Here is a 27,065-nt window from a genome sequence, read left to right as displayed (position 1 = left end):
GTTAGTTTTGCATGTACAAGTAAATGTGTGTATAGTTGTATGGAGATATAGCGAAAACAACATATCTACAGGGAATGCAGTCAGACCACAGAATAACCATGTAATACGTACAAGCAGCAAGATGCCCAAAGACATCAAAAGATCCAATATTTAGAAAACATCAAAAGCAAATTAGAAACTTCAAAATTGGAGGAATCAATCATAGAAATTGTGTCAACACGAGATGGAAAACATGCCAAAGGGATGTCAAAGCAATTAAATCTACCAACCACCATCACCAGTAAACCACCAAAGAAACATTAGAGACGAATCAAATGAGTACACATATACTAGTCTGCCACTCCTGTCAAACATGACCTAGATACCAGGAGTAGGTCACGAGCTTCATTCTACATGTCTACATCACGTGCATCACATGGACTGAGCAAACAAGCATGGACGACCGTTCGGGTAAGGATGTAACTTTCATTAATATTTGTAACCTTTTGTCATTACAGTAATATTATTGTTTTAGAATTTCATTAGTGGTGTATTTTAATTGTTTGACTTACATGTATACTGTAGAATAAAGAAGTACCTTTTACTGGTGAATATCGGTATTGCTTAAAATAGCTTAACACCTTCACTAGTACCTGAACCAGTAATAATCAATTCAGTTCACACAAGCTAAGCAAAAGCGCACCAACTAAACATAGTCAAACTAGAATAAAATAACAAAGTAAATTCAACACTGATGTATTGCGTGTGAATTTAGATTAAATATGTATAATGTAAAATCTTCACATCCACCTATAACATAGTTTTGCTCATTTTTTGTCGCTTTCCATCCTGCGATCATCCAAACCAAACCTTGGGGAGCAGAAGTTCGCATACCAAAAGAGATGCTATGCCTTCATTCTTTACAAAGGCTTTGACTTGCCTCTCCACAAGAGCCGATCAAAACAGCTCTCATGAAAACTCCATGATAAAAAAATAGTCATCTTCACCAGTGCTTGCTACGTTTTGGTACCGAGGCAAAATCCTTTAGAATGGGGTGGGGACAAATCTCATTTTTGGCATCTGCAATTTACATTTTTGAGACCAACTCACTAGGGCTCTGCAAAACTAACAGTGTGCAACACTTCCCAATGCTTCTTACATTACAACTGGCTGGACCCAACAGATGGGAGTTGAAACTAATTCACTTGTGCTCTGCTGAAACAGAGTGCACTGAGCCCTACGCTTCCTATAGTACAACCTGGTGAACCCAACAGGAGAGAACTGATACCAGCTCACTTGTACTCTGCTGAAACCAGCTTACTTGTACTCTACTGAAATCAACAGAGTGCGCTGAACCCAACGCATCCTACAATACAACCTGCCAAAGCCAACACGCGGAGACAAGCTTTTTGTAAGAACAATAACTTTTCAGTTTTAATCATCATTGCAACCTTCTCCGAGGTTGCTGTCAGTTTTTAACTAACGATCAGAAAGAGATATTTTTTCAATGAATGAGCAATTTTATTAAAGTAATGTATCCATGTGTCTCTCAGGAGCAAAACCCAAACTGACTTGTCTAACGATTGCAGCAGTATTTGAGGTTGGATAAGCAGGCAGGCTGGAGCTACATGTAAACACATTGTTTGAATGGACCAATCACACTGCTCTGTTGACTGCGAACTTTGCAAAATTCCACATGCGCAACCATGAAAAATAATTGTGCAGCAACTAGCCATAATGTGCAATAAACTAGACACTAACTAAAAACCCGTATAAATTACATACAATATGTAGAAAACAGTACTCACAAGTAATAGAAAGACATACCCTGAAGACAAAAAATAGTAAATACAAGTTCTTTTCTCGACAAATGTATCAGCAAAAATGAAAAAATATTACTTAAAGGAATTCTAACAGTCCGGTATTCCCTGGTTGCAAGTTGGGGCTGCAAATGTAAGTTGACTAGTTATGAACACCTGGAGGTTGTTGGTAAGCAACTGAACCTTTTAAGCATCAACAACCCTCAAAGTATGTATGAATGCTTTCAATTGTAAGCATCAAAATCTTCATAAATATCAATGATATACAGCCCCCATATATTAATGATAGGCTGTATATCATTGCCTCCCACCAATGATATACAGCGAGGGGGGCGTATATCATTGGTGGGAGGCAAACCAATACTAGATAGTGACCATCTCCACTTCATTGCTAGTTGCGCTCTAGTGCAACTAGCAATGAAGTGGAGAGGCTAGATGCGCTAGAGCTCAACTACCGCTAGTAATTAGTAGTTGGAAATTCCAAGTGAATGAGCTTAGACTGCAATTCTTAGTAGCCTACTCAGCGAGTCAGCCACTGAAAATCACTAAAAAGTTGTCGTGGCTCAGCTGTCCAGCCACCCCAGGAAATACAGGCCTGAATGCTAATAACTAGTTGAAACAGATACCTATTAATACTATTCCGACATGCAACTATGAACATAAATAAATTTACTAACATGCGAATGCTATGAATAAAGTTGTTAAAGATTTTTATTCGTGTAAAAGTTCTATCGGTAGCATCATAATGGCATCTGCCATTGTTTCTGAGTCAACTTCTGTCCCATTAAGTCCTTCCTCTATATATAGCAGCTCGGTCGCCTCAGCCTTACATCAGATCATCATACCTTCCCGCAGCGTATATTTGGTCTCCCCAATGGAATTGCAGCGGCATAAGAGATGTCATACAGTCTGCCTCACCCTGCGGAGTCGCTCTCCATGGCCCTTTTCAGAACCATCACTCAATTCTTAGAGTTTGTTCACTAAAATTTCTTTTTCAGTTTTTAGTTTTACCATAGTACTTGCCTGATAGAGACGGCTGTTGACATTCCAATTGTGCTTATAATTTTGCCATTAGTTGGCTCGGCAGCCCTAATCATATTAGTTATCGAAACAAAATTATTCCTAGACCTTCCTTCTTCTCATAATTCTACTAATGCTCTTTTCACTGTCTATGACGCATGCTGGTACAGTGTATTGTGTAGAAACCCCACCAGTAATCGCAATGCATGTGTAAGAGGACAATAACACAACATCTCTCTTCCTTTTGTGATGATGAAATTATTATATATATTTTATATAATTATATATATAAATTATAATTATATTATAAATTATTATATATATTATTATATATATTGTAAAGAGTAGCATAGCAGAGTCTATGAAACTTTCATTCCTTGTTAGTTGAACATATAAAGGAACATTAAATAGATGAGTGCAGATTTAAGCATTTACTCACCAGAATTTAGGTCTAGGTAGTTGTTTAAACGTGTGGGCATGTTGGAACTTTAGATCAAGACAAAGTTATTTACTGGCTAGACCATTCATCTCTGTTACAGCTGGCCGGTTTTTTCGGTGTTGGGTATATGGTATCTGGTATAGATTGCGACTGATGGAGAGGGTTGGGAAATTGCAACATTTGCTACTTTGTTGGTCAGGCTGTGTCGGCTCATCTTAGATGAGACAGCACAGCCTGACCAACAAATTGATTAGACGAAACTCTTTCTTTTAATCAATGGACTGCCATTATCACGATGTATGAACTAGGTAAGGCATAGGGGGCCAGTACTCATCCTGGTGACCATTAGCTCTCCTTGTTGATCCTGACCATTACTTCCTGATTCTCCATGAATGGTTCCAGTTGCTTTAGATGTTTGTCACATAAAAAAGTTGTATAATTTTTGTTTTTTGCGCCGTCATATCTGAATGAAGCTCAATGTACTAAGTTAAGAGCTAATTATAGAATAAGTAAATGGGATTTTACTAAAATTGATTTGCATTACAGATTGTTTCTCAATTGTGATTATTCTAGAATGCATAATAGCTATTATGGCATTATAGTATTGCTGCCTAGTATATTTTTCTGAAAGTCGCTTCCAATATATGCACTTATTAAAGGCTCTTAATAAAACTACCTTTTAATTTTATCTTTATTTTAATTTTATTTTTAATGTATATCATTTACTATTGATAGTTATTTTTTATAATAAACCACTTTTGCCAATGAAAAGATATCCTATCAGACTGTATGATTTTAGAATTCCTCTATCGAATGATTATCTGTCTAGTTCAGTGACCTCTATCCAATGTTTATCTGTCTGGTTCAGTGACCTCTATCCAATATTTATGCGTCTGGCTCACTGAAATATATCCAGTGTTTATCTGTCTAGTTCAGTGACCTCTATCCAATGTTTATCTGTCTAGTTCAGGGACCTCTATCCAATGTTTATCTGTCTGATTCAGTGACCTCTATCCAATGTTTATCTGTCTAGTTCAGTGACCTCTATCCAATGTTTATCTGTCTGATTCAGTGACCTCTATCCAATGTTTATCTGTCTAGTTCAGTGATCTCTATCCAATGTTTATCTGTTCGGTGAGCTAAAAATGTAAGAAAAGAGCCTATAACCTCCAAAGATAAGCATTTGTCTACATTGCTCAGTGGCTAGTCTGAACACCAATTTTGCCTTTTCTTTAATTCTAATAATATCACTCATATTACATGGAATTTTTTGCAGCAGGCTCGCATAGAATGGACCTACCTATATATACCGTAGATTCATTTTCTAGCACACCATTCGGTGGAAATCCAGCAGCCGTTTGCATCATTCGCCATAATCAGGTGATCACAATTTTGATCTCCAACTTTGTATTGTCGTGTCTGATCAGCATCATGACACATTTGAAATAATAAAACACTTGAAAAATGACTGTTTCTAGAGATTAACAGAGAGTACCATGCAAGGAATAGCCAGTGAAATGAACCTATCTGACACAGCTTTTGTGCAAGAGCTGAAGGAGGAAGATTTATCTAAAGGTAGCCTACATGACTCGTCGTATTCTAATGATCATTCATAATGCGAAAATTAGACATCAGGGAAATGTTGAGGGCATATTACTACAAAGATAAATGTGGCAAATTATCTTGCTTCCAACTTTATGTTTATTCCTAATAAATTAACCAAGATGCATAAATATTGAAGATCTTTGTCTATCTAAAGCTTCTTTGCAGACACTATTGGCGTTGTGGTCTATTAATCAGTGACTAGATTTATTTTCATCTGTCTTATGGTCTATTAATAACTGGGTGTATCTATTTTCATGTCTTGTGATCTGCTGCTACATTATATTTTCGTCCATAGGCGATAGGTTTGGCCTGCGCTGGTTTACTCCAGCAAATGAAGTCTCTCTGTGTGGACATGCAACTTTAGCTTCAGCCGCCGTCTTGTTTCAAAAGTATGAAAATGGAAACAAGAAGATCAGGTTTGAGACCAAAAGTGGGACACTTGTGGCTGAGAACAATGGTGATGTAATTGTCATGGAACTTCCTCTGCCCGACCTCACTGACCAGGTAAGGGTATGGTCTGAGATCATTACAGTCGACACCTGTTTCTTCAGGCTTCGCTTCCTTGGACTTACAATCATCCAGACAACGTCTGCAGTCTGCGGGATTGTCCAATGCAGTTGTATCTGTCCGAATAATGACAACTTTGACTGACTCTCTGGTGGCTGTCGATGACAAACGACATAAGCAGCGCATGATTCAGTGTGGTACTGTAATTTTAATTTGTTATTATTACTGCTACAGTTATACCTCGACATTTGAGTGTCACAACATATAAGAAAATTGAGATAAGAGCAGAATTTCGAGCAAGCTATTTCTGTGAGGTACGAGAAACCTTTAAGATACGAGCCAGTTCTTGATGACCATTAAGTTGCTAAGTATGCGAGAGGCCACTTCCGAGAACAGCATTGACCGGTCTTTCTTGTCGATCAGTTTAAAAAAGTTTTTATAAGGTCGATTAAAAGTTATAGTAAAAGTGAGGCAAAAACTGTCAAGTCAAAAACAAATAACAAAGAAATTAAAGCGATGACAAAAATAAAGTTAAGTAAAAGATTAAACCTTAGCTTTAGGTGTTTGTTTAGTGAGCTAAATTCATTTAAGTTAATTTCAAAGTTTATGTTAGGTAGCGTCACAAAAAGTCTAATGTACCAAACGCGTTGCTGTAAAGTTTTTCCATCAGTCAATATGTTTGTCAATACGTCAATACGTCTTTTCCGTTAGTCAATATGTCTGTTTTCAAGGTAAGAACTCCATACAGCACTGACATAATAGTGCTACATTTTATTGCAGATCATAACAACTAAATAGGTGATTGGTAATGGATAGGTAATGAATTACAACAGTTAAAAATACTTTTTTTCATTGTAATATTGTTTTAACCATAGCATTTTTTTCATAGTATGGGAACGCATTAGTTTGTATTTAGTTACTTTATATAAGAAATGTTGCGTTAAAATACGAGCACATTGACATACAAGCTCAGTCTTAGAATGCATTAAGCTCGCAAGTTGAGGTATGACTGTATTATTAATATTATACTGCACCTTATTGCAAGTCATAGATATATAAACCTAGATTGGCCAATAGGGAAAAAGCCTGTCAGACTTAAATAGCATGACGTTACGTAGAGCTGTTCGATGTCTACCTGCACTATGCATTCAATTTCAGAGTTGTTTTCTCCTGAAAACTGAATGAAACCGAATCTTCATTTGTTACTTCGGTTTGCTCATATGGGCATTATGAACCGCATCGAACCGAGATTTGTATATTTATTAATAAATAGTAAACTAATAATTAATATTTGCAAAAATGTTAATGGTGTCATTTTCAATTATATTAATTTTAATTAACCAATACAATTTGAAAAATGTTATCCTTTTTAAAATATAATGAATCAACATCAAATTAATTAATTTAAAAACAATTGAATATAGTCAAGTGGGGTAAGTGCACCATTGGGGCAAGTGCACCAGCTGTTCATATTTTATCAGCCAATCCCTGCATAGCTGTCTATGAGTTGCAGGACTATTACCCATGATCCTCCACAGGAAGCTATAGTCCCTGCATTCTGGATTTCAAATTTTTTGTGAAGTGAGCAACAAAAACGTAAATGCGCTATTTAAGTAGTTGGCTTTAAATTTAGAGCTGTTCACTGATAATTTTATAACTTTCATTTTAGTGGATATTTGTTTTGGCTAACTATTGAGTGCAACTGGTGTCTGTCCATAGAATACTTTTTTTTTTGTTTTAATCCAAACAAATAATTTTGTATTATTTTAAATGGGGTGGTGCACTTGCCCCTGATAATTTTAGAGACAGGGGCAAGTGCACCTATGTAGTACACATTAACATTAATCTATGTGCACCTTAATATATAACAAGGGCCGGGCAAGTGCACCACCCAGCAAACATGTAGTTCTCCATCAAAAGAGACGGTTCAATCTCATTTTAAGTTCTCCAATCTCTATAGTCTTTGTTGGTATACTTTTGAGTTAGTCTATGTCAAATTTGTGGTTCACTTGAGTAAAACTGGTCACTTGAATTGCAATGGTATAGAATTGCTAATTTTCAAATTTTTAATGTTCAATACGATCAACATTTCAGTGGTGCGGTACAAGCTCAAAAAAACTTTTTTTTTCATCTCTATTGAATTTTATATAATTTCAATATCAGCAATTTGGTGCATTTGCCTCTGTTTATCAACCAATGCATAACAATGGCAAAGAAGGCTGTATATGGGGTAAATGCACCACCTAGACACAAATTTTTTAGCGCTTCATATAAAGCAATGATATTTAATTAACAGTCTTATTGTGCTGATATTCTTGCTCAGAACATTCTGGAGTTTCACAATGACCAATATTATACTCAAATGTTTAGTTAAAGCAAAGCAGTAAGACTGCGAAATTGAATTACCCTTTTTCAATGGTGTACTTACCCCACTTGACCCTAGTATAAATAAAAAAATTACAATATGCTCAGGACAAATACAATCAATGAAGATTAATACCATAATAAGATATTACAAATATGAGTCTCCTAACTACAAAAAATCACATGAGTTAATTTGGCAAGAGTCAAGACTGTTGCTACTATTTGGATGAAAACAACTCAACACAATTGCTGACCGATCAACGCTCTCACGGAACTTTGCTTAGGAAACTGCTGCGTAGGCATGCGCAAACACTGAATCGAATCGTGATGTAAAATTCGGTTCGAACGCAGTTGTCTTCTCCTTCTGAATTGATGAACCGAGAGAGAACAACTATCGAAAAACCGAATGCACTCGAATCGTTATCCAGCACTAACGTTACATCATTGTGTTGTACCTAATGCTTGACTGCACTGGTGTTTACAATGGAGCTAATGAAGAGAAGGTGACAAAATCACATTTATTTTCACATAAAAACCTTCTTGGATATATAATCCAGTGAACCAAAGCGATTCTGTGATAATATCTGATAACCACCATAGATTAAAACTATAAAAGTTATGAAATGTTGCACACAAACCATGAGCCATCAGGGCTTTATTTGCCAGCCCCTCTCCTACCCCCCTTCTCTCTTTTCCCCTTCCCCTTCTCCTAAGAAGAAGGGGGAAGGGGCAAAGAGAGAAGGGGGAAAGGAGAGGGGGGGGCAAATAGCCCACCCACCTGAAGAGCCAGACCCTGGCTAGGTAAAAGACTAATATCATGCTGAACTAAACATGACTAAATATGATGAGCCTGTGAAGTTTTGATCTGATCAGAGAAGTGGAATCAGTGGCTTTCTTAGCTAGAGCTAGAATGAAACCAAGGAATGCAGGGTCGGGCCAGACTCAGGGTCAGCAATGAGGGCTAAGATGGAGTCGGACCGAGTCAGCATGCGCGATTTTATTCATTTAAGGTTAAGAGATAGTTCTATTACAGCCTAATGTTGTGACGGCAATAACCTAAGATAAAAGAACCCATTATCATACCAATCATAATATTTTGTGGCTCGGTTTATAGATGCAATTTACAATTTATTGCTAGACATTGGTGGATCAATGCTATTCAATGGGTGATAGATTACTGGCATGATTTGGCTAGTGTTTTTATTACAGATTTTATTTTCATTTCTGCTATTATAATCAACAAAAAGACATTAGTTAAGAAATACTTTGCAAATATAGAAATGGATAACCCAGCATAATGGAAAGCAAAAATTCATCACTTCCCTGAAACTTCTAGTATTAGTGAAAGAAACTAAAAATAAAATAAATTTGCTGGATTAAAGGTTCTTAGACACGCTTTTAAGTTCCTCAGTATGCCCTCGTTGTAAATGCCTCAATAGTATTGCGGTGGACCCTTCTTTGTAACTTAAAGGTTGACTTGCAACAATATTCACATTACAGTTATTTGATATGAAAAGATTCACCATATCTTACTCTGTTGTGTTGTAAGTGCAAAATATGTGGAAAGGTGATTATGAGCTCTTAAAAGCTCAAAAACGAACAGAAAATCGCAGCCACACGAGACCGCCGTAGTTTGGATTCTCTTTTCAAAACGGCTCAAATGTGATGTAGCTGTGAGAGAGGGTTTCTGTTTACACTTTCATGCAATCTCATTCATCGAAATATTTTTACAAATATACTTCACGCATTCAATAAAACGATGTCTATTGTTCTTACGCGTCTGTTTTATTGTCATCGTAATGCTGTCACTTTTAGCAGTGATTGCCTATAACTTACCGTAAAAATTCGTTAAACTTTTTAACCTTAGCTTGAAGGAGTACATATCATTGCCTGATAATCATGACAAGCCTGTTGGTCACTTGTGATAATCGAAAAGTGCTGCAGAAATTATTTGCGAAGTATTGGGTCACATAATCAGATTACGACTTGCAGATTAGACCAAACCGAAACAAAACTGTAAAGTAGCGAGCATCTATATTTGATACGGGGTCTTTGGTAAAACCCGAAGTGTTTGTCATAAACTAGTGCTACGATAAGTTTTATATTGAGCTTTTTATTGGCCTTTCAATTCACGTGAAAACATCACGTGACAAGACAATAACCAAATTTCATGACTACGTCATCGAAATAAAGAGATTCCAATCTACGGCGGCTTTTCGTTTTTGAGCTTTTAAGAGTGTGTAATCACATTTCTACATATTTGGGCACCTACAACACAACAACGTAAGACATGGTGAATCTTGTGATACCAAATAACTGTGATGTGAATTTTATTGCAAGTCAACCTTTAACTTGCTTTCGCATATTGTACAAATAACTTAGTATTTCCCTTTCTTGACCGGCTTCTTCATGAACTCCCAGACCACCGACATGTTGATTATTTCCTGCCGAAAAACGATCTGAAACCTATAGTCCAAAGACTATTGTCGCAGACGTGAGAATATAGTCTGAACTCACCTTGTTTTATTTTGCCTGGTTCTTTCGGGCTAGGATTATACGCGACTCTATTTCAATCGCACTTAAAAAGTGATATACAATCGCTCTCATTTAGCCATAAACTTACCCGTGTCTTTGTATAAGAAGACCCGAGGGTTGGGTGGCCTGACCAGGGCACCTCTGACGCGGTGGGTCAAGACCCGACGAGCTACCCATACCAGCTCTGTCCTTAGCTTCATAATGTGCCCTAATCAAAATATATCTCTTTGCTATCTCATGAGCTAGGCTTCTAGCATGAAGAATGAAGATTACACTTAAACAAAACAATAGCATGATGTTGAACCTCAGCAACCTCTCCATGGTGACAATTAGTGCTGGCCTGAGAAAGTTTGTCACCAATCCAGCACTACTAAGCAACACTCTCATCACTTTCTCACTGTGGTTGCAAACCTCAATCACCACAGTCGAAGACAAAGTCAAGCCACCACGATTCTTAACTGTGATTAGGGAATTCATTGCTTGGTTGACATCATAGTTGGTAACATCTACGATGCTAGTGATACAATCATTACACTTCAGCTTTAGTGACCGAGATACATAGCCAGTTGTAAAATAATCTTTCCGTCTCATTTTTGACTTCAGACATATTTGCATACTCATCATATTTAGTCATGTTTAGTTCAGCATGATACTAGTCTATTTACTTAGCCAGGGTCTGGCTCTTCGGGTGGGTGGGCTATTTGCCCCCATCTCTTTTCCCTCTTCTCTCTTTTCCCTTTTTTACTTCTTCTTGGGAGAAGATGGAAGGCGAAAATAGAGAAGGGGTATAGGAGAAGACGTGGCAAATAAAGCCTTGATGGCTCATGATTTGTGTGCAACATTTCATAACTTTTATAGTTTTAATCTATGGTGATTATCAGATGTTATCACCGAATCACCTTGGCTTACTGAATTATGTATCCAAGAAAGTTTTTAGGTGAAAATAAATGTGATTTTGTCACCTTCTCCTCATTAGCTCCATTGTAAACAACAGTGCAGCCAAGCATTAGGTACAATACAATGATGTAGCGGCATGCTATTTAAGTCTGACAATGCAACCAATGGGAATAGCTATTATTGGCCAATCTAGGTTTATATATCTATGCTGCCAGTGTAATCATATTTTACTTTCCCGTGTATACTCTGTATGTATATTGTAACTTAGCAGTATGTGTGTAAGACAATAAATGCTGTCCAACGTACAGTTCTGTATTGTACAGTACAGTATTCAATTTTCAATGTCCGGATCCTGTTCATGTCCGGACATGGCCCAGTCTGTGTTAGTAGGAAGAAGTGAGGGTCGACTGTATTATTATTATTATTATTATCATGTATTATAGCATTAACCCTTTAAACTAACCTACTCTATGTCAACATCTCTGTTTATACATTTAATTGCAACATCACTGTCAAGCGTTTTGGTTTAAACTGATGGCAATATAGAAATCCATGAACATGTATGCCAGGCTTTTTAGATTGCAAAGCTCTCACTACGTTCTTTATAGACTTGCAACTGTTGACTATTAAACGGAAGAAAGATAATGAACTTGAGGGCTGCCACATAATTGCTTGAAGCAAAATTTTTTAGATTGACATAATGGCAGTTTACAATCAGTTGTCTACTGGGCCTCAGCTGAAAGCATCATCGTTAACTAGCTTTGTTCTAGTTAGCTCCTCTTACATTTTTGCTTGGTTCAATTCTCACTCAATGAACAATGTAAGTAAAATGGTGCTGAGGAAATGAATTGAACATCGCAATGACTAATAATACAATCAAAATTGCGGTCTTAGCTGAGCATACTACATGTATGTCTTGCCAACACTATTTATCGACTGATCCTCAAAACTACATCCGCTCACTCTTGTTTGTTCACTTTCTGGCTGGCTCCTATTTATTCCTTTGTCTTCCTCAGCGCTCGTATCTATGACCCAGTAAATGAATACTTGTAGATGCCCGAAGACACCAGTGCTGTTCTTGAGGTATGTACAATATGCGTCTACAAAATAATTAGTTTTCTTATAATCAACGAGCTTATTTGCAGATGAACATCATCTTCTACTGCTTTTGTTATGTGAAGCATAGACGGTGTTGACAAGTGTCTGTAGTCTGAACTGTGTGGAATTGTAAATCCTTTGACTAAGTTATTACATCGAGTCTACTTATGCTTCTACCTATGTGTTTCTGTTTATAAATATCATGTCTTTCTTTTTATAGATACTGTGCCTCTCTCTTTATAGATACTGTGCCTCTCTATTTATAGATACTGTGCCTCTCTATTTATAGATACTGCGCCTCTCTCTTTATAGATACTGTGCCTCTCTCTTTATAGATACTGTGCCTTTCTATTTATAGATACTGTGTCTCTCTCTATTTATAGATACTGAGCCTCTCTCTTTATAGATACTGTGTCTCTCTATTTATAGATACTGTGTCTCTCTATTTATGGATACTTTATCTTTCTATTTACAGATAATTGTACCAAATTTTAAAGCAGAAAGATCTGAGATGGTGCTGCGTTATTCACCTATGAGAGAGAAACTGCTTGTCAGGCTTCCGCCATCATGGAGCAGGTTAAATGCTTTGTTAACTTTCAAATCAGGACATAGTAGTATCGGTATTTTGTTCATTCCGCCTGTTGAAGTGTTTTAGTCAAGATGAAGCCTTATAATATGCATGTTTTAAATTAACTGTTTGTTTTATAAAATTGCAACTCTGTTTGTTATATAGACACGACACATGTCAGTCAAATTTGTTAAAGGTTGATTTGCAACCAAATTCACATTACAGTTATTTGGTATCAAAAGATTTACCATGTCTTACTCTGCTGTGTAGTAGGTGCAAAATATGTGGAAATGTGATTACAAGCTCATAAAACCTCAAAAACGAACAGTTAATCGCCGCCATCACAAAACCGCTGTAGATTGGAATCAATTTATTTCTCTGACGTAGTCAAACGATTTGGTTATTGTTCTGACACGTGATGTTATCACGTGAATTACTGCTGCATTTACTCACTGCAGCATTTTCTGACTATCACAGGTAACCAACAGGCTCCTCATGTTTATCAGAAGATGATATTCACTCCTTTGAGCTAAGGTTAAAAAATTAAACGAGTTTTTTATGGTAGGTTTTTAGATATCATTGCTCAACGTGACAGCATTACAATGATGATGAAATATATGCGTAAGGACAATAAACATGATTTTATGGATTGCGTAAAGTATATTTGTGAAAATATTTCGACGAATGAGGTTGCATAAAAATGTAAACAGAAGCCATGTTGTTCAGCTACGTCCCATTTAAGCCGTTTTAGAAAGAGATTCTAATCTACAGCAGTTTCGTGATGGCTGCGATTAACTGTTCGTTTTTGAGCTTTTAAGAGCTTGTAATCACATTTACACATATTTTGCACCTACAAAACAGCAGAGTAAGACATGGTGAATCTTTTGATACCAAATAACTGTAATGTGAATTTTGTTGCAAGCCATCCTTTAATGATAGTAGGTGTTTAGCTATAAGCACCACTGGACTCACTTGTGACACTCCATATGAATTAAATATCTTGATAAGTTGCTAACTGGGGCATCTGTTGTCAATTTCATTCAGTAACTTGCTTTTGCTCTTCTTTGGTGACTCGGTTGATGGTCAGTATTATTGGACATGAAATGCTGCCATTCACAAGCAAATTTAATATCTTGGTGTGTCTTTAGTTTCTTGCGATGTTTTTATGAAATGTGTGTCATAAAAATTACATCTTAGCATGTCAGTTTTTAGTAAACAGCATTAAAGTTTCTTTTAGAGACGATCTGGAGTCGGTAGAAATTCCTGATTCTAAGCTTTTACTAGCCGCTCATGATGCTAGTAAATTCAAAGCAGTCATTCTTACAACCAATGCTCCAGCTTCAAGTACTTCAAGTAAACCATATGATTTCATTTCTCGGTACTTTGCTGCTTGGAATGGAATCTCTGAAGATCCGGTCACCGGTTAGTTACATGAAATTGCTAATTGTAATGATGAATTAAATTTTAGGAGTTTATAATTGTCAGATCGTAATAGAATCTGTTCATAGTTTTACACCAAAATCTCAATGTTTGTCTAAACATGTTTTTGTTTAAGGCAATTAGTCAGTATCTTGAAAACCCATCAGTGCCTTGTCTTTAGGTTTGTAGCTAAACGAGAGCTCCAAGTGCCCGAGGAATCAATAATAACACATAAAATCAAATACTTTGATGCATGGTCATGTTTTCCGCTGTGTTACTACGTTGCCATTTGTTTATCACCCAATTTGCAGCAAGGAACTCATTTTGATAAAATAAAAACACATGATTTGGCTATCTTAATTTTGCAATACACATGCATAACTTCTATAAATTAACATCAGCAGGTATGAGCAAGGATAAACAGGTACAAGGTACAAACTGATATGAACCAATATAAACTGGTATGAGCCAATATAAACTTGTATGAGCCAATATAAACTGATATGAACCATTATAAACTGGTGTGGACCAATATAAACCGGTATGAGCCAATATAAACTGGTATGAGCCAATATAAACTGGCATGAACCAAAATAATTTGGTGTGAACCAATATAAACTGGTATGAACCAAAATAAACCGGTATGAGCCAATATAAACTAGAATAAACCAATATAAACCGGTATGAGCCAATATAAACTGGTATGAGCCAATATAAACTAGTGTGAACCAATATAAACTGGTATGAACCAAAATAAACCTGTATGAGCCAATATAAACTAGTGTGAACCAATATAAACTGATATGAACCAATATAAACTGGTGTGGACCAATTTAAACCGGTATGAACAAATATTAACTGGTATGAGCCAATATAAACTGGTATGAACCAATATAAACTGGTATGAGCCAAAATAAACTGGTGTGAACCAATATAAACTGGAATAAACCAATATAAACCGGAATGAGCCAATATAAACTGGTATGAGCCAATATAAACTGGTGTGAACCAATATAAACTGGTATGAACCAATATAAACCGCTATGAACCAAAATGAACAAACATTAACTTAGCTATGAGCTAGTATGAGTAGGCACAACTAGGTATGAACAGATTTGAAAAGCTATAAAGAAGGTATTACCTGTATGTAAGAGCTAGTGAATTCAATGCATTAGTTTTTGTCATTTTTGCAGCCCTGCATTTATTCTTTTTTTTTCGAACCATTATTGGGTGTTTCAGGTTCAGCGCACACTGTTCTTGGGAAATTCTGGTCTGAAGAGCTCGGTGCTAGTCAGTTCTATGGTACGAACAGCCTCGTGTCACTATCTTATGGGCTCTACTTATGATGCACCTTGTTAATCATGACAGAGCAGTCTATTTCACCTCAGTCTATACATTTGTCTTTTATTTGATTTATGATTTGCTTGTCTTCATCTCCGCATATATCTTGAAGCAAAGTTTGGTATTTCTGTTCGCAGCTCGTCAGTGTAGCAAAAGGGGAGGTGATTTAACAGTACACATAGATGCGACAAAGGGAAGTGTGTATGTCGGAGGACCAGCATGCTTGTTTTTATGTGGCTCAATTCGTGTATGTCTGTAGACTTGCTAGTTATTCTTTGTTAACTTTTTATGCTGGTGCTCCTAGTGACACCACTGGGTCTATTCATTGGTTTTAACAATACAGTGTCATCACCTTCGCAAAGGCTCCATCAGGCTACAGCTATGCAGTATTACCATTAATATCGCTTCACTTTTCATATGATTTTTAAATGTCCTATTTTTACTCTTGTGCAGCTGTAATTTGAGTGTTTCCTTTTTTACAAGTGCTAAATCAATACTAGTAATGTTGAGACATGTTAGATGATTGCCATCCTTGAAGGGTATGATTGAGAATACTTTCCCATACTACAAGCATATTTTATGGTATGTTAAGTTATTTTTCATGAGCAGTTTTATCAGATTTTTTATTGTGTTCGTATATGAAATGTTGTTAATAAATACCACAATACCATATAGCTGGTCTGATTGCAGTCCGTGTTAACTGAGGATGGCTAAAAAGTGTTCCTTATAGGCATTGGCCGCATTGCCTACAGCTGTCTCCAATGGGGAGACAATTGCTGTGTATATGTACATTCATGTATTATTTCATATTGTAAATATAATCTATGAATACTTTGTAGGTAATAATTATATTTTTATATAGTTTACAGATTCATTTAAATTTACTCCATTTACATTTTGCGATATCTTCACAGCTATACAATGAAATTTATGTGTTTGTATGCGTTTGCCCATACATTTCTTGGATTATGACACCAGAATAATCATGTACATTTTACTAGATGTCTAATGCTGCGTAGATGTAGTGTTGACATAGTGGCCATGTTTTTAACTAATTAATATTCTGTTTAAATAATAATAGCATCCTAGTTTTTATTTTGCTCTGACGTATATTGGCTAATGTGGATGTAGTAACTATACAGACACTAACGGTAGTCTTGCTTGAACATGCACATAATTTGCCTACCATAATTTGATTTCTATTTTACCCCGTTTTTTTACAAAATATAATTTTATAGTCAAACTTTTAAATGATCAGGTAAAACTACATTAACAAGAAGTTGAATACTGTAACACATTACATTACATATATGTAGTTTCAGAACTCTGTTTTTTTTTATTTTATTCAATTTTTCACTTTTTTCATGGAGGTAAGACTAAAACAGTTTGATGGATTTTTCTGAATAAAAAATTCTTTGAAGCTTTAATTTTTCTGTACAATGATGTCATTTTTCATGATGCTATTTCTTTATTGCATTTTGATAAGTTTTTACGTTACCATGCTCCAATCGAACTAAAATGATCTTTTCAGCTCAGAAATGAGACTAGCTCCTCACATCGTGTGCATATTGTAGCTGAATCAAGCTCTTGTATTCAGCCAAATCAGAAACAACAAGAGAGAGGGAGAAAGGGCAGAAGAGGGATGGAGAGAGGGAGAAGAAGAGGAAAAGAGGGATGGGGTGAGAGAGGGATGGGGAGAGAGAGGGATGGGGAGAGAGAGGGATGGGGAGAGAGAAGGATGGGGAGAGAGAAGGATAGAGAGAGAGGGATGGGGAGAGAGAGGGATGGGGAGAGAGAGGGATAGGGAGAGAAAGGGATGGGGAAAGAGGGATGGAGAGAAAGGGATGGGGAGAGAAAGGGATGGGGAGAGGGAGGGATGAGGAGAGAAAGGGATGGGGAGAGAGAGAGAGATGGGGAGAGAGAGGGATGGGGAGAGAGAGGGATGGAGAGAGAGAGGGATGGGAGAGAGAGCGAGATGGGGAAAGAGAGGGATGGGGAAAGAGAGGGATGGGGAGAAAGAGAGGGATGGGGAAAGAGAGGGATGGAGAGAGAGAGGGAGAGAGAGAGAGGAAGGGGGGGGGGGTGAGAAAGAGTCATCTATCTTTTATGGAGATAGATGACAAGCATTATATGATGTGTGAGCAGTTTATGGTACAATCAGTATTAAACATTTATAAAATAGCTGCAGATGTCCATGATGGCTTCATACTGTTTTGACTATGTGATTCACCATTGTTAAGTGTCTGCTGCAAATGTTCCTTGCTTTCTATTGCTTGCAGTTAGGTTCAAGTTTTAAAATACAGGTAAACCTCAACTTGTGATCACCTTCACATACAAATTATTTTAAATAAAACACGAAGTTTGAGTAAATATTTATCTCGAAAGGTTATTTGTTAGCACACTACATGTATATCTGAAATTTTTCAAAACATTGCAGTTTGGTAAATCAGGGCAAATTGCTGTTCTTGTAGTATGGCACTGCAATACCCAAATACTATATATATATATATATATATAAATAAATTTGTTTCCTCACCTCGGTTACCCCGTATGGGTGGTAAATTCTGCTCTAACTCGGGTCTCCTACCAGATACCTGGGAGTTTGAGCACTCGCCTCAAGATCTTAGCTGTTCCCAATAGTGCACTTTTCTGCAACTCACCTGAGTTGATTGTTGTTGGTATTTGGGCAAGCCACATTTTATGCTCCAGTGTTAATGCGCCCAGTGCCCCAATGACTACTGGGATTACAGTTGTTCTTACATTCCAGCATTTTTCAATTTCTTCTCCAAGAGGGAGATGTTTCTCTACCTTTTCTTTTTCTTTGCTGGCTATATTGTAGTCATTGGGCACTGCTATATCTATTATAGTGGCCCTCTTGTTCTCCTTGTCTACCACCACTATATCTGGTTGGTTTGCTAGGACATGCTTGTCAGTTCGGATGTAGAAGTCCCAGAGGATCTTAGCGCGGTCATTTTCATTGACCTTACCAGGAGCTTTCCACCAGTGTTGTGGTTTATTAAGGCCATACTCATCACATAGACTTCTATACACAACACCTGCGACATGATTATGTCGCTCAGTGTATGTGTTCCCTGCTAGCTGCTTGCATCCACTGATGATGTGTTGGATGGTCTCAGGTGCATTTTTGCACAGTCTGCATCTAGGATCGTCTCTAGTGTGATAGATTTTCGTTTGGAGTTGCCTTGTTGGGAGCACTTGCTCCTGGGCTGCCATGATTAGCGACTCTGTATTAGCCGTTAGGTTTCCTTTGTTCAGCCACATATATGTCTGGTGAAGATCGCCAACCTTAGATATTTGTTGGTGGTAAGCACCATGAAGAGGTTTCGTGTGCCAGTCAATTTCCTCATCATCGGGGCGTAGGTCCGTTGTAAGAGCAGCCGATTGAAATTCAGCTAGCAACTTATCTGAGATGGCCATGGAGGCTGCATATGCTTTGATGCTTTGCTCCTCCTCTTTCACTGTCTGCTGTACACTTTTGAGTCCCTTACCGCCATCTTTCCTATCAAGATGGCGATATATTCTTTCCTATATATATATATATATATATACTCATGCTACAGACAGTACTGTTTCGGCTATTGAAGCCTCATCAGTGCAGCTCAGAGCTTAGGCAAGGGAAACAAATCCCATTACCAATGAGAGTTGACTTCCTGCCACGAAACAACTAAGTTGCCTCGCAGACTTTAAGAAAGTCAATGTGCTGGCACCAGAGTGCTCAAATCACAAAAGTGATGAGCTTTGCACAAAGGCTAATAGTGCCGCACCTCTCACAGAGTGCTATATATAATATATATATATATGTTTCTCAAAGTTTGTCTGTGTGTGTTTATATAGTTATTGAAATCTTGGAATAAAGAATCCATAGGCTATTGCATAAGATACCTATGATCTCGGACCCTCCCATTCACCAGTCCAATCCCTTACCAATTGAGCCACATGAGCTTGATGGATTCATTAGGTGATATATGTCATTATATGGGTGCAAATACACTACCGCTTTCAGTTACGATGCAAAGTCATGGAGGGCGGTAGCGTAATTTTATGCATTCTCAATCGTGAGAGCAAGTGGTTAGCTCTTATTAGTAAGCTTACTCAAATTATTCATTCGCAATGTGCCAGGCTAATAGCAAGTAGCAGGCAACTACATTACCTCTCATTGTTTATAGGCTGATTTTTATTTAATACCCGTGCAACGCCAGACATTTCGCTGGTTATGTATACATGTCATGCCACATAGGCTCGAAAAAAACTAGTAATGGGAAAAATAAGACAATGATTTTCTTGAAACTAATACAATTGTTAAAATGAACATGAACAAGCATCTTTGGATCAACTCCTTAAAATTTGTTGAAGGCACCAGGTAGTTAATATGAGAAAAAACTTACAGTGATGCAAAAAAGTAAGAAATAGTGAAAATGGAAAGACTTGCGGTAATAATTCAAATTTTACAAACATTTAAAAACAAAAATATATATAAGTTATTTTATCTTTTAGTTTACATTGTTAAACCTAAACCACCATCTGCATCATTGTCATAACCAGCAATGAAGCGAATGAAATGAATTACGACATTTAAAGAAATTACATGGAGTATCCACCATTAAGTCTTTTGGCTGCAGATCAAATTAAATGATGTACTAAGCACCCTTTTAAAAATCTATGCTCCACATCAAGATGGCTTCAGCATATAAAGAACAAATTGAATAGGTGCTGTAAGGACTAGTTTTGTGTGCCTTTGCAGATGAAACCCATGTAAGAAGAAGCTGGGAGTGGTGGTGCACTCTTGTAATCCAACTACTTGGAAGCTAGGTTTGGTGATTTAGAATTTGGTCTCTCAGAGTTTTAACACACTCTAATGATTATGCTACCATCATCTCGTATTACTTTGGCCAGCAAGCGGCTGCCATAACAGTTACTCAACCATAGGGTTAAACTTCTGTTTCTCTTCCTTTTGAAACCTGCTGAAGTTAGACTTATTACTAGGATTGTTACCCTTTATTGCTATAGAAACCTTTTGTCTCTTTAGCAACTGCACCTGGCAAGCATGTTAATATCGTGGGATGCACACCATTACAGCTGCTGCTCTGTTATAACACAAAGAACACATACGCTGCCCTCTAGCAGAGTGTTATCAATCTATATCAAATATATGTACGTATGCATTTACGCTATATTTACTTGAATTAATTGTAGAGCCTGTACTGCCGGGTCAGTCTGTATCGTGGTACATATATAAATATATCCGTTTGAATCAGAGTAGGATTAAAACCTGTGATTGCAAAGCAAAAAACAAAAACTATATATCTATGTTAAATACGTCCAAGTAGGGGTAGTCAGGGCACAATAAACCAAAAGTTACACAATATAATGGTATAGGAAGCATCAAGTAGCTAGCAACTACAAAATCAAATTTAAAAAGCTATTGCATGTTGTTAGTGTATTTTCCATTGAATATGTTAATTTCATACATTACTCGATTTCTTAAACATTCTCTGTTGGGTTGCAGGCCTTGCCCTCAGGGCATTATGAACGCCTAGGCGAGTCACTTTAAATATATTACAGTAGGACGACATTGTCAGTTCATTTTCAATTTTTTATGCCACATATAGATCCAAATATCAAAAATGGTTAATTCTAATCAAATAAGGAGGCAGTTCAGGCTCACTTGGAGCCTTCCTCACTGTCACTTAAATTAATGGTTAGCTCTTCATCGCTGCTCGACTTGTTATCTTGATCTGCGTAAGAAAGTAAAATTTTAACATCTTTGTAGAACAAATGATTGAATACAATAACAAATTACACAGTGTCAAAATACTTATACGAAAACAAAAGGAAATGAAAGTTTTCGTCAACAATGAAATGATCGACATTTAATTGAACTATCAAACTTTTATTCAAGGTGTTATAGTAGTCAAGTTTAATTATGATGTCTATGATACCATCACTTTTTTCTATGTAGATTTTTTTGGGCATTTTTTGCATCCCTTTCAAGTCGGGTTTTTACCGGCGTGTCAGTCAGGACAGCTGTAGAACTTTTTTTACCAGTGGTTTTACATGGTCCAGCTTTGGGGTAAGGCCGTTACTGCGCTGGTCTGACTGATTCTTGTTGAAGTGCTCTAATTGACATTACTGCATGAGCAGCCAAAACGCTATCAACTGCGGAGGAGGGGGGGGGGTAAAATTATTTCATTTTTCATTTTCAGGTTGGCATAAACTGTTATAAAACCACTGAGAAACTCTTCTTCACGAAAGGCATTTCAATATCTAATATTAGATAGTGTCAAGGCTAATGGCTAGCCCTAAAACAAATTAAATGAATGGCTATGTGTTTTCTTAAGTACATTTGCTCCACCATACAACGATTTTAATATGCGAAGGAAACAATCAAAAAAACTGATTTTCATGTTTTGAGGTTTGATTAAACGTATCTATAAATATCAAATTCAAATAAGTTCACTGTTCAAATTTCTATCTTTTGTATATTTTTATATTTTATGCTGTCTTTTTTGTTTTATGATTCTTTTATGGGATAATTTGCAAAATTTTTCTGTTTGAAATGAAACTATTGCCAATAAAGTAATATATATGGTTTATAAATTTTATTACCTAATCATATTAAGCAGATGGTGAGTTATCCCCCATTACTACATACTTTTCCTAAAAGTAGAACAGCTTCAACAGAAAGCTACAGATCTAGATACAAAGCCATAGTGGAGTAAAATTTAGAGAGATTAATTGCAATAAGCTGGACTAACAGTTTTTTAGAAAATCTTTTGGTAATGGCATGTCTCTGTAATGCTATAGTCATTCTGGCCACAGAAGAATTCATAGTCACCACCGCAAAGAATGCAACAGAGTAGACATTTTATCTCTGTTAACAATATGTTAACGATGTTAATAAATGTTAACAATGTTAATAAACTCTGTTAACAATGTCAAGCAGAGTTTTTTATATTGTTTCACCAAATTCAGATTTTGTAGCTGTCCAAAATGACCAGCCGTAATTGGCCACAGTTTAAAAACAACTGCGGTCTTGACCAATCATTTGATGACGTATACAAAGAATTATGCATTAACGTTCAGAGCAGACGACCAATGAATTAACACCTCACATATAGAATGATGCGTGAAAATTGATAGTTGAGTTTCTAGGTTGTCCAAAGGAGTAGTTTTACCATTGGTGAACCAGATGAAGGACTACCTTCATTTATATCTCCTTCAATCAATTCTATTAATATCACTTTTTTGAAGAGCCTGTAGACTTTGACAAGTAAAATATTCTTTAGATTATTGTACTTATCGATTACTTACAATAATATGGGTGAAGTTTACAGTTTATGGTTAAATCTTGAGCCATTTCTAGTAAACCTTGTCTAGCAATAGACCATGATTGGTTGAACCAATTAGGAACTCGGACTAGCTGTTTGTGAACAATAACGTGCAATTATTTTTATGTGTCATAAAATGACTGGTGAAGACTGGAGCTGATTCTCTCAAACTGGCCAAGTATACCTGTACCTGTACAATTTAGCCAGCTACAAGAAAACTGATGCTTGAAATGAAATTAAATTTGGAGACTATATAAAAGACACTATCTAACAACATGGTGCAGATTGTATTTCCTAAAATGGCCCAACATTACCTTCAATATACAATAGCAAAAATGGCCTGAGATGTCAACAAAACCACTTTATAGCTTTAAGTGTAAAGGAACGATGTTTCTTTTCACACGAGCTGTGCATTAGTTATAGCTCATGCATTCTGAGCTTGCGCTATTCATGTCTCAGAATTTTTCTTCACATGACACGCTGGCCATGGGTTGCAAATAGGTGGCATATAGGTTGCATGTATGTTTGTTTGTTTATTTTCATCTATAATATAACTACAAAAAATAATATGAAAAGTGTAAAAGAACAATAGAAATAGAAAAAAAAAGTCACTCCAGGGAAGGTGATGATGAGGTCCCTGTGCGCAATAGCAAGGCTGATCAAGGCGCGGAACCTGAAAGTATGAAGGTTGCATGAAGGTTGCATATAGGTTGCATGTAGGTTGCATGTGTGTTGCATATGGGTAGCAAATAGGTTGCATATAGGTTGCATGTAGATTGCATGTAGGTTGCATGTAGGCTGCATGTAGGTTGCATGTATGTTGCATGTGGGTAGCATATAGGTTGCATGTAGGTTGCATATAGGTTGCATGTAGGTTGCATGTAGGCTGCATGTAGGTTGCAAGTTGAAGTTAAGGTTCTTGCGATTAAGGTTGCGATTAAATATAAGCTCGCTAAAGGTAACCCTTGATGGTAGCCAAGATGGTTCGATAAGCCATCATTAGAGCTGCGTCTTTAGCTGTGATTTTTCTCCATGGTGACTTAACAGTCTTTACAGCACTCTCAGCCATACTATTGAAAAAGGGATGTCAGCTTGAGCCCCGTTTCTTCCAAATTACCTAAACTCTTTGCTATCATAGCACCTTTCATTGCTTAATCTAACCTCCTTGAGTATGCCAACTTAGGAAATAATGCCTTCTTAACTGTAATTATTGCGCCAGATGTCTGAGAGGTAACGAGTATAGCTTCAATCCACTTAGAGCAATAATCATCTACCACTACGTAAACCTTACCTTTCAGAGCAAGCAAATCTGAACCTATAACTTCCCATGGTCAGGAAGGAAGCGTTTACTCACGCATAGGTTTGTGTTTTACCTGTGAATACGTGGCACAAACATAACATTCATCAATAAAACGCACAATATCGCTAGAAAGACCAGACCATCAGAAGTGGCATTGAGCCCTTTTACGACATTTAGTAATACCTCCATGTCCCTCATGGCATAACTCAAGATACTTAGACTTAAATGTCTTAGGGATGTATATCCTGGAATTATACAGCAACATCCCTAAAAGCAAACTATAAGTGCCTTGCATTGTACAACTTGGCCAGCTCCCCCTGCAAATCACAGAAGTCATCCGACCACTCGTTAGTTAAATCTTCAATATACTTACTACTCCATTTGTCATTAGCCATTGCACCAACCAACGCTTCCTCCCTAATGTCCATATACATGCTGAAATAGCATTAGTATAATGATAAAATGAAGCAACTATATGCCACGTCAGGTGGTGCAAGAAATGTTTCAATTATTTTACAAAAGGAAATTGAAAACTTGATGTTTAATTCAATTTAGCTGCAACTATGGCTTGTAATTATTAATGCGAGTAGTTTTCTAAACTAATTTGACAATTTAATGCATAACATATTTGAGGATAAAATGAATCCTCAAAATGTTGCAAATTTAGTATAAATTTTGAAAATAAATTAATTGCTCAATTTAATTTTTAATGCAAATATTTTCCAAGCTGATTTGATAATACAAAGCATAATTTAGTTTCTAAAGAACTTAATTAATAATTTTAATTATTGCACTTATTTCGGAAACCAATTTGATTATTTAATGAATAGTTCACTTTATACAAAACTTTATTTTATATTTTAATTAACAATACACTTATTTGTTGGACCGATATGTTGATTATTGCTTAATTTGGACTATGCCAAAATTGATCTGTTAATTTAATTACTAACACGATTAATCTTCAAACAAATCTAGTAATTTAATGCCTAATAGAATGTAAACAGAAAATAATTTGTTGATTCAATTACTAATGCAAGTTCACAAACCTAAATTTAACCAGTTTAATTATTAATGCCATTTTAAACTATCGATTAATTGTAAATTTAATTGCAATTTCTGCCATCGCCGCAAACCTGATAACAACATGGGGGATACTATGTTCATTTTTCACTTTTATGTAATATGCTTAATGGCTGACGCTTGTAAGCAGTATTGTTTTTAATATTTCACTTTTAGCTCTGTGAGTAAATTTGCTTAATTTATGCAAAAGCATATTATTAAATGTTTTCTGACATTTGAAAAATTGTGCTATGTAAGGGAAGCAGTTTTTTGTATTTACAATTCCAACTCTGAACTGTACGCTTCTATTCTTTTTATTTTTTTGTATTTAAATTGTATTGCAATACATACTCAAAACTTTTTGAGATGTTTTAAATGCAATTGCTGCTGTGCTCTTGCTTGTGCTGAAAAGTACCTTGCGCCTTAGTGAGCCGGACAGTCACACATCATAAAAGGCATCCACATATAGTATTCAAATGAATACTACTGCCACCCACTATGTTGTTATATTTTTTGACTGTTTAGCAAACGCACCTAGAGTTTTTACACAAACAGCAAAACATACAATGCTTCTAAAACACAAACCGGAAACTGGTTGCAGAGACAAAACCTATCAGAATAAAAACTATATGCAAATTTAGGTAAGACTTGTGCTTTAACTTGAGCTTTAAAAGATTATGTCATCTTGAATTATAGAATCATCAGCATCAACTAGTAGAGAATTTGTCTTCTTTAAAATAGTGCATAATACAACAATTAGTTTTAGAGCTGCTGCAAACAGGAGTTATTTTTTGTCTGTTGATGTTTTAGTGTCCCATTAGGACGTATATAAAATTAGTGGGCGCGGCCTGCTTGTTTGGAACCTACCAAACTCCGTATACAGCATACACTTCTATTGGTCACGGAACTTTCTCATACAGGGCACTGCACCAGCCAAAGCAGAAATGGTTGGGCGAAATATTTATACGTTTTAATACCGTATAGGTTACGTTGTCGTTTTATTGGTTCAGTCTAATCGTTGCAAAGAGATTTTCGACGAATAACCTGTTGAACGGAAAATCGACGATCGGGCTGGCATTCGCCCTATAGTTTTTATTAGAGCCGAGCAGCTCTGCTGCGCCGCGTGCTTTACACAACCAAATGGCGGATAAGCTAATTGTTGCTCGCAACACATTTAATTCGGCGATTAAAAACATCATCCTGAGTAGTAATATTTAAAAAACGTGTTGAAATACTGTTAGAGCATGCATAGCAAATGTCCGAAATGAATACAAATATATATCTACGAAGATGTCTATTTTTCTTCAGCACTCAAGCAAATTAGAATAAGCTGCTGAAATATTTTTCCAATCTTGAAAGCTTTTTTCTTATGCGTAAACCAGTTAAAGTTTTACATGTACGAGTAAATTTTTGTATAGTTTTGCTCAATTTTTGTCGCTTTCAACTCGACGATCATTCATACCAAACCTGGAAGAGCAGAAGTTCGCTTACTCAAGAAGATGCTATGCCTTCATTTTTAATAAAAGCTTGGACTTGCTTCTCCAAAAGAGCCGATCAGAACAGCTCTCACGAAATTTTCATAATAAAAACTAGTCTTCTTCACCAGTGCTCGCTATGTTTTGGTGCCGACGCAAAATCTTTTAGAGTGGGATGGGACAACTCCCACTTTTGGAACTGTATACGTATTATGTTATTGAGATCGACTTACTAGGGCCCTGGTAAACTAACAGAGTGTGCTGAACCCAACACTTCCCACAATACA

The 27,065-nt window shown here is 36.5% G+C and overlaps 1 protein-coding gene and 1 long non-coding RNA gene across 5 annotated transcripts; one reads left to right on the top strand and one right to left on the bottom strand.

Moving 5' to 3' along the window:
* Window positions 1-381: 381 nt before the first annotated feature.
* LOC137402103 (phenazine biosynthesis-like domain-containing protein) lies at window positions 382-16,264 on the top strand. 3 transcript variants are annotated; one of them, XM_068088579.1, is made up of 9 exons: window positions 382-450; window positions 4,538-4,638; window positions 4,737-4,833; window positions 5,159-5,367; window positions 12,220-12,249; window positions 12,740-12,840; window positions 14,070-14,254; window positions 15,491-15,553; window positions 15,730-16,264. In XM_068088579.1, the coding sequence occupies exons 1-9, from the start codon at window positions 435-437 to the stop codon at window positions 15,849-15,851; spliced, it is 924 nt and encodes a 307-aa protein (XP_067944680.1). In that variant the 5' UTR covers window positions 382-434; the 3' UTR covers window positions 15,852-16,264. The 3 variants fall into 3 exon arrangements, with proteins under 3 accessions (XP_067944680.1, XP_067944674.1, XP_067944685.1); XM_068088573.1 differs by having other exon boundaries at window positions 388-450; window positions 4,535-4,638; XM_068088584.1 differs by having other exon boundaries at window positions 414-450; window positions 4,587-4,638.
* Window positions 16,265-20,822: 4,558 nt separating this feature from the next.
* LOC137410662 (uncharacterized) lies at window positions 20,823-27,065 on the bottom strand. 2 transcript variants are annotated; one of them, XR_010981234.1, is made up of 3 exons: window positions 26,795-27,065; window positions 24,615-24,676; window positions 20,823-21,348 (listed from the first exon to the last, which is right to left on the bottom strand). It is a non-coding gene; the product is annotated as an uncharacterized lncRNA (long non-coding RNA). The 2 variants fall into 2 exon arrangements; XR_010981233.1 differs by lacking the exon at window positions 20,823-21,348 and adding an exon at window positions 23,466-23,614.

This window comes from Watersipora subatra, chromosome 1 (genome assembly GCF_963576615.1).
Source record: "Watersipora subatra chromosome 1, tzWatSuba1.1, whole genome shotgun sequence".
NCBI classification, from domain to species: Eukaryota; Metazoa; Bryozoa; class Gymnolaemata; order Cheilostomatida; family Watersiporidae; genus Watersipora; species Watersipora subatra.
Note: the sequence above shows the minus strand (reverse complement) of the source record. Positions and strands in the feature narration are given on the sequence as shown.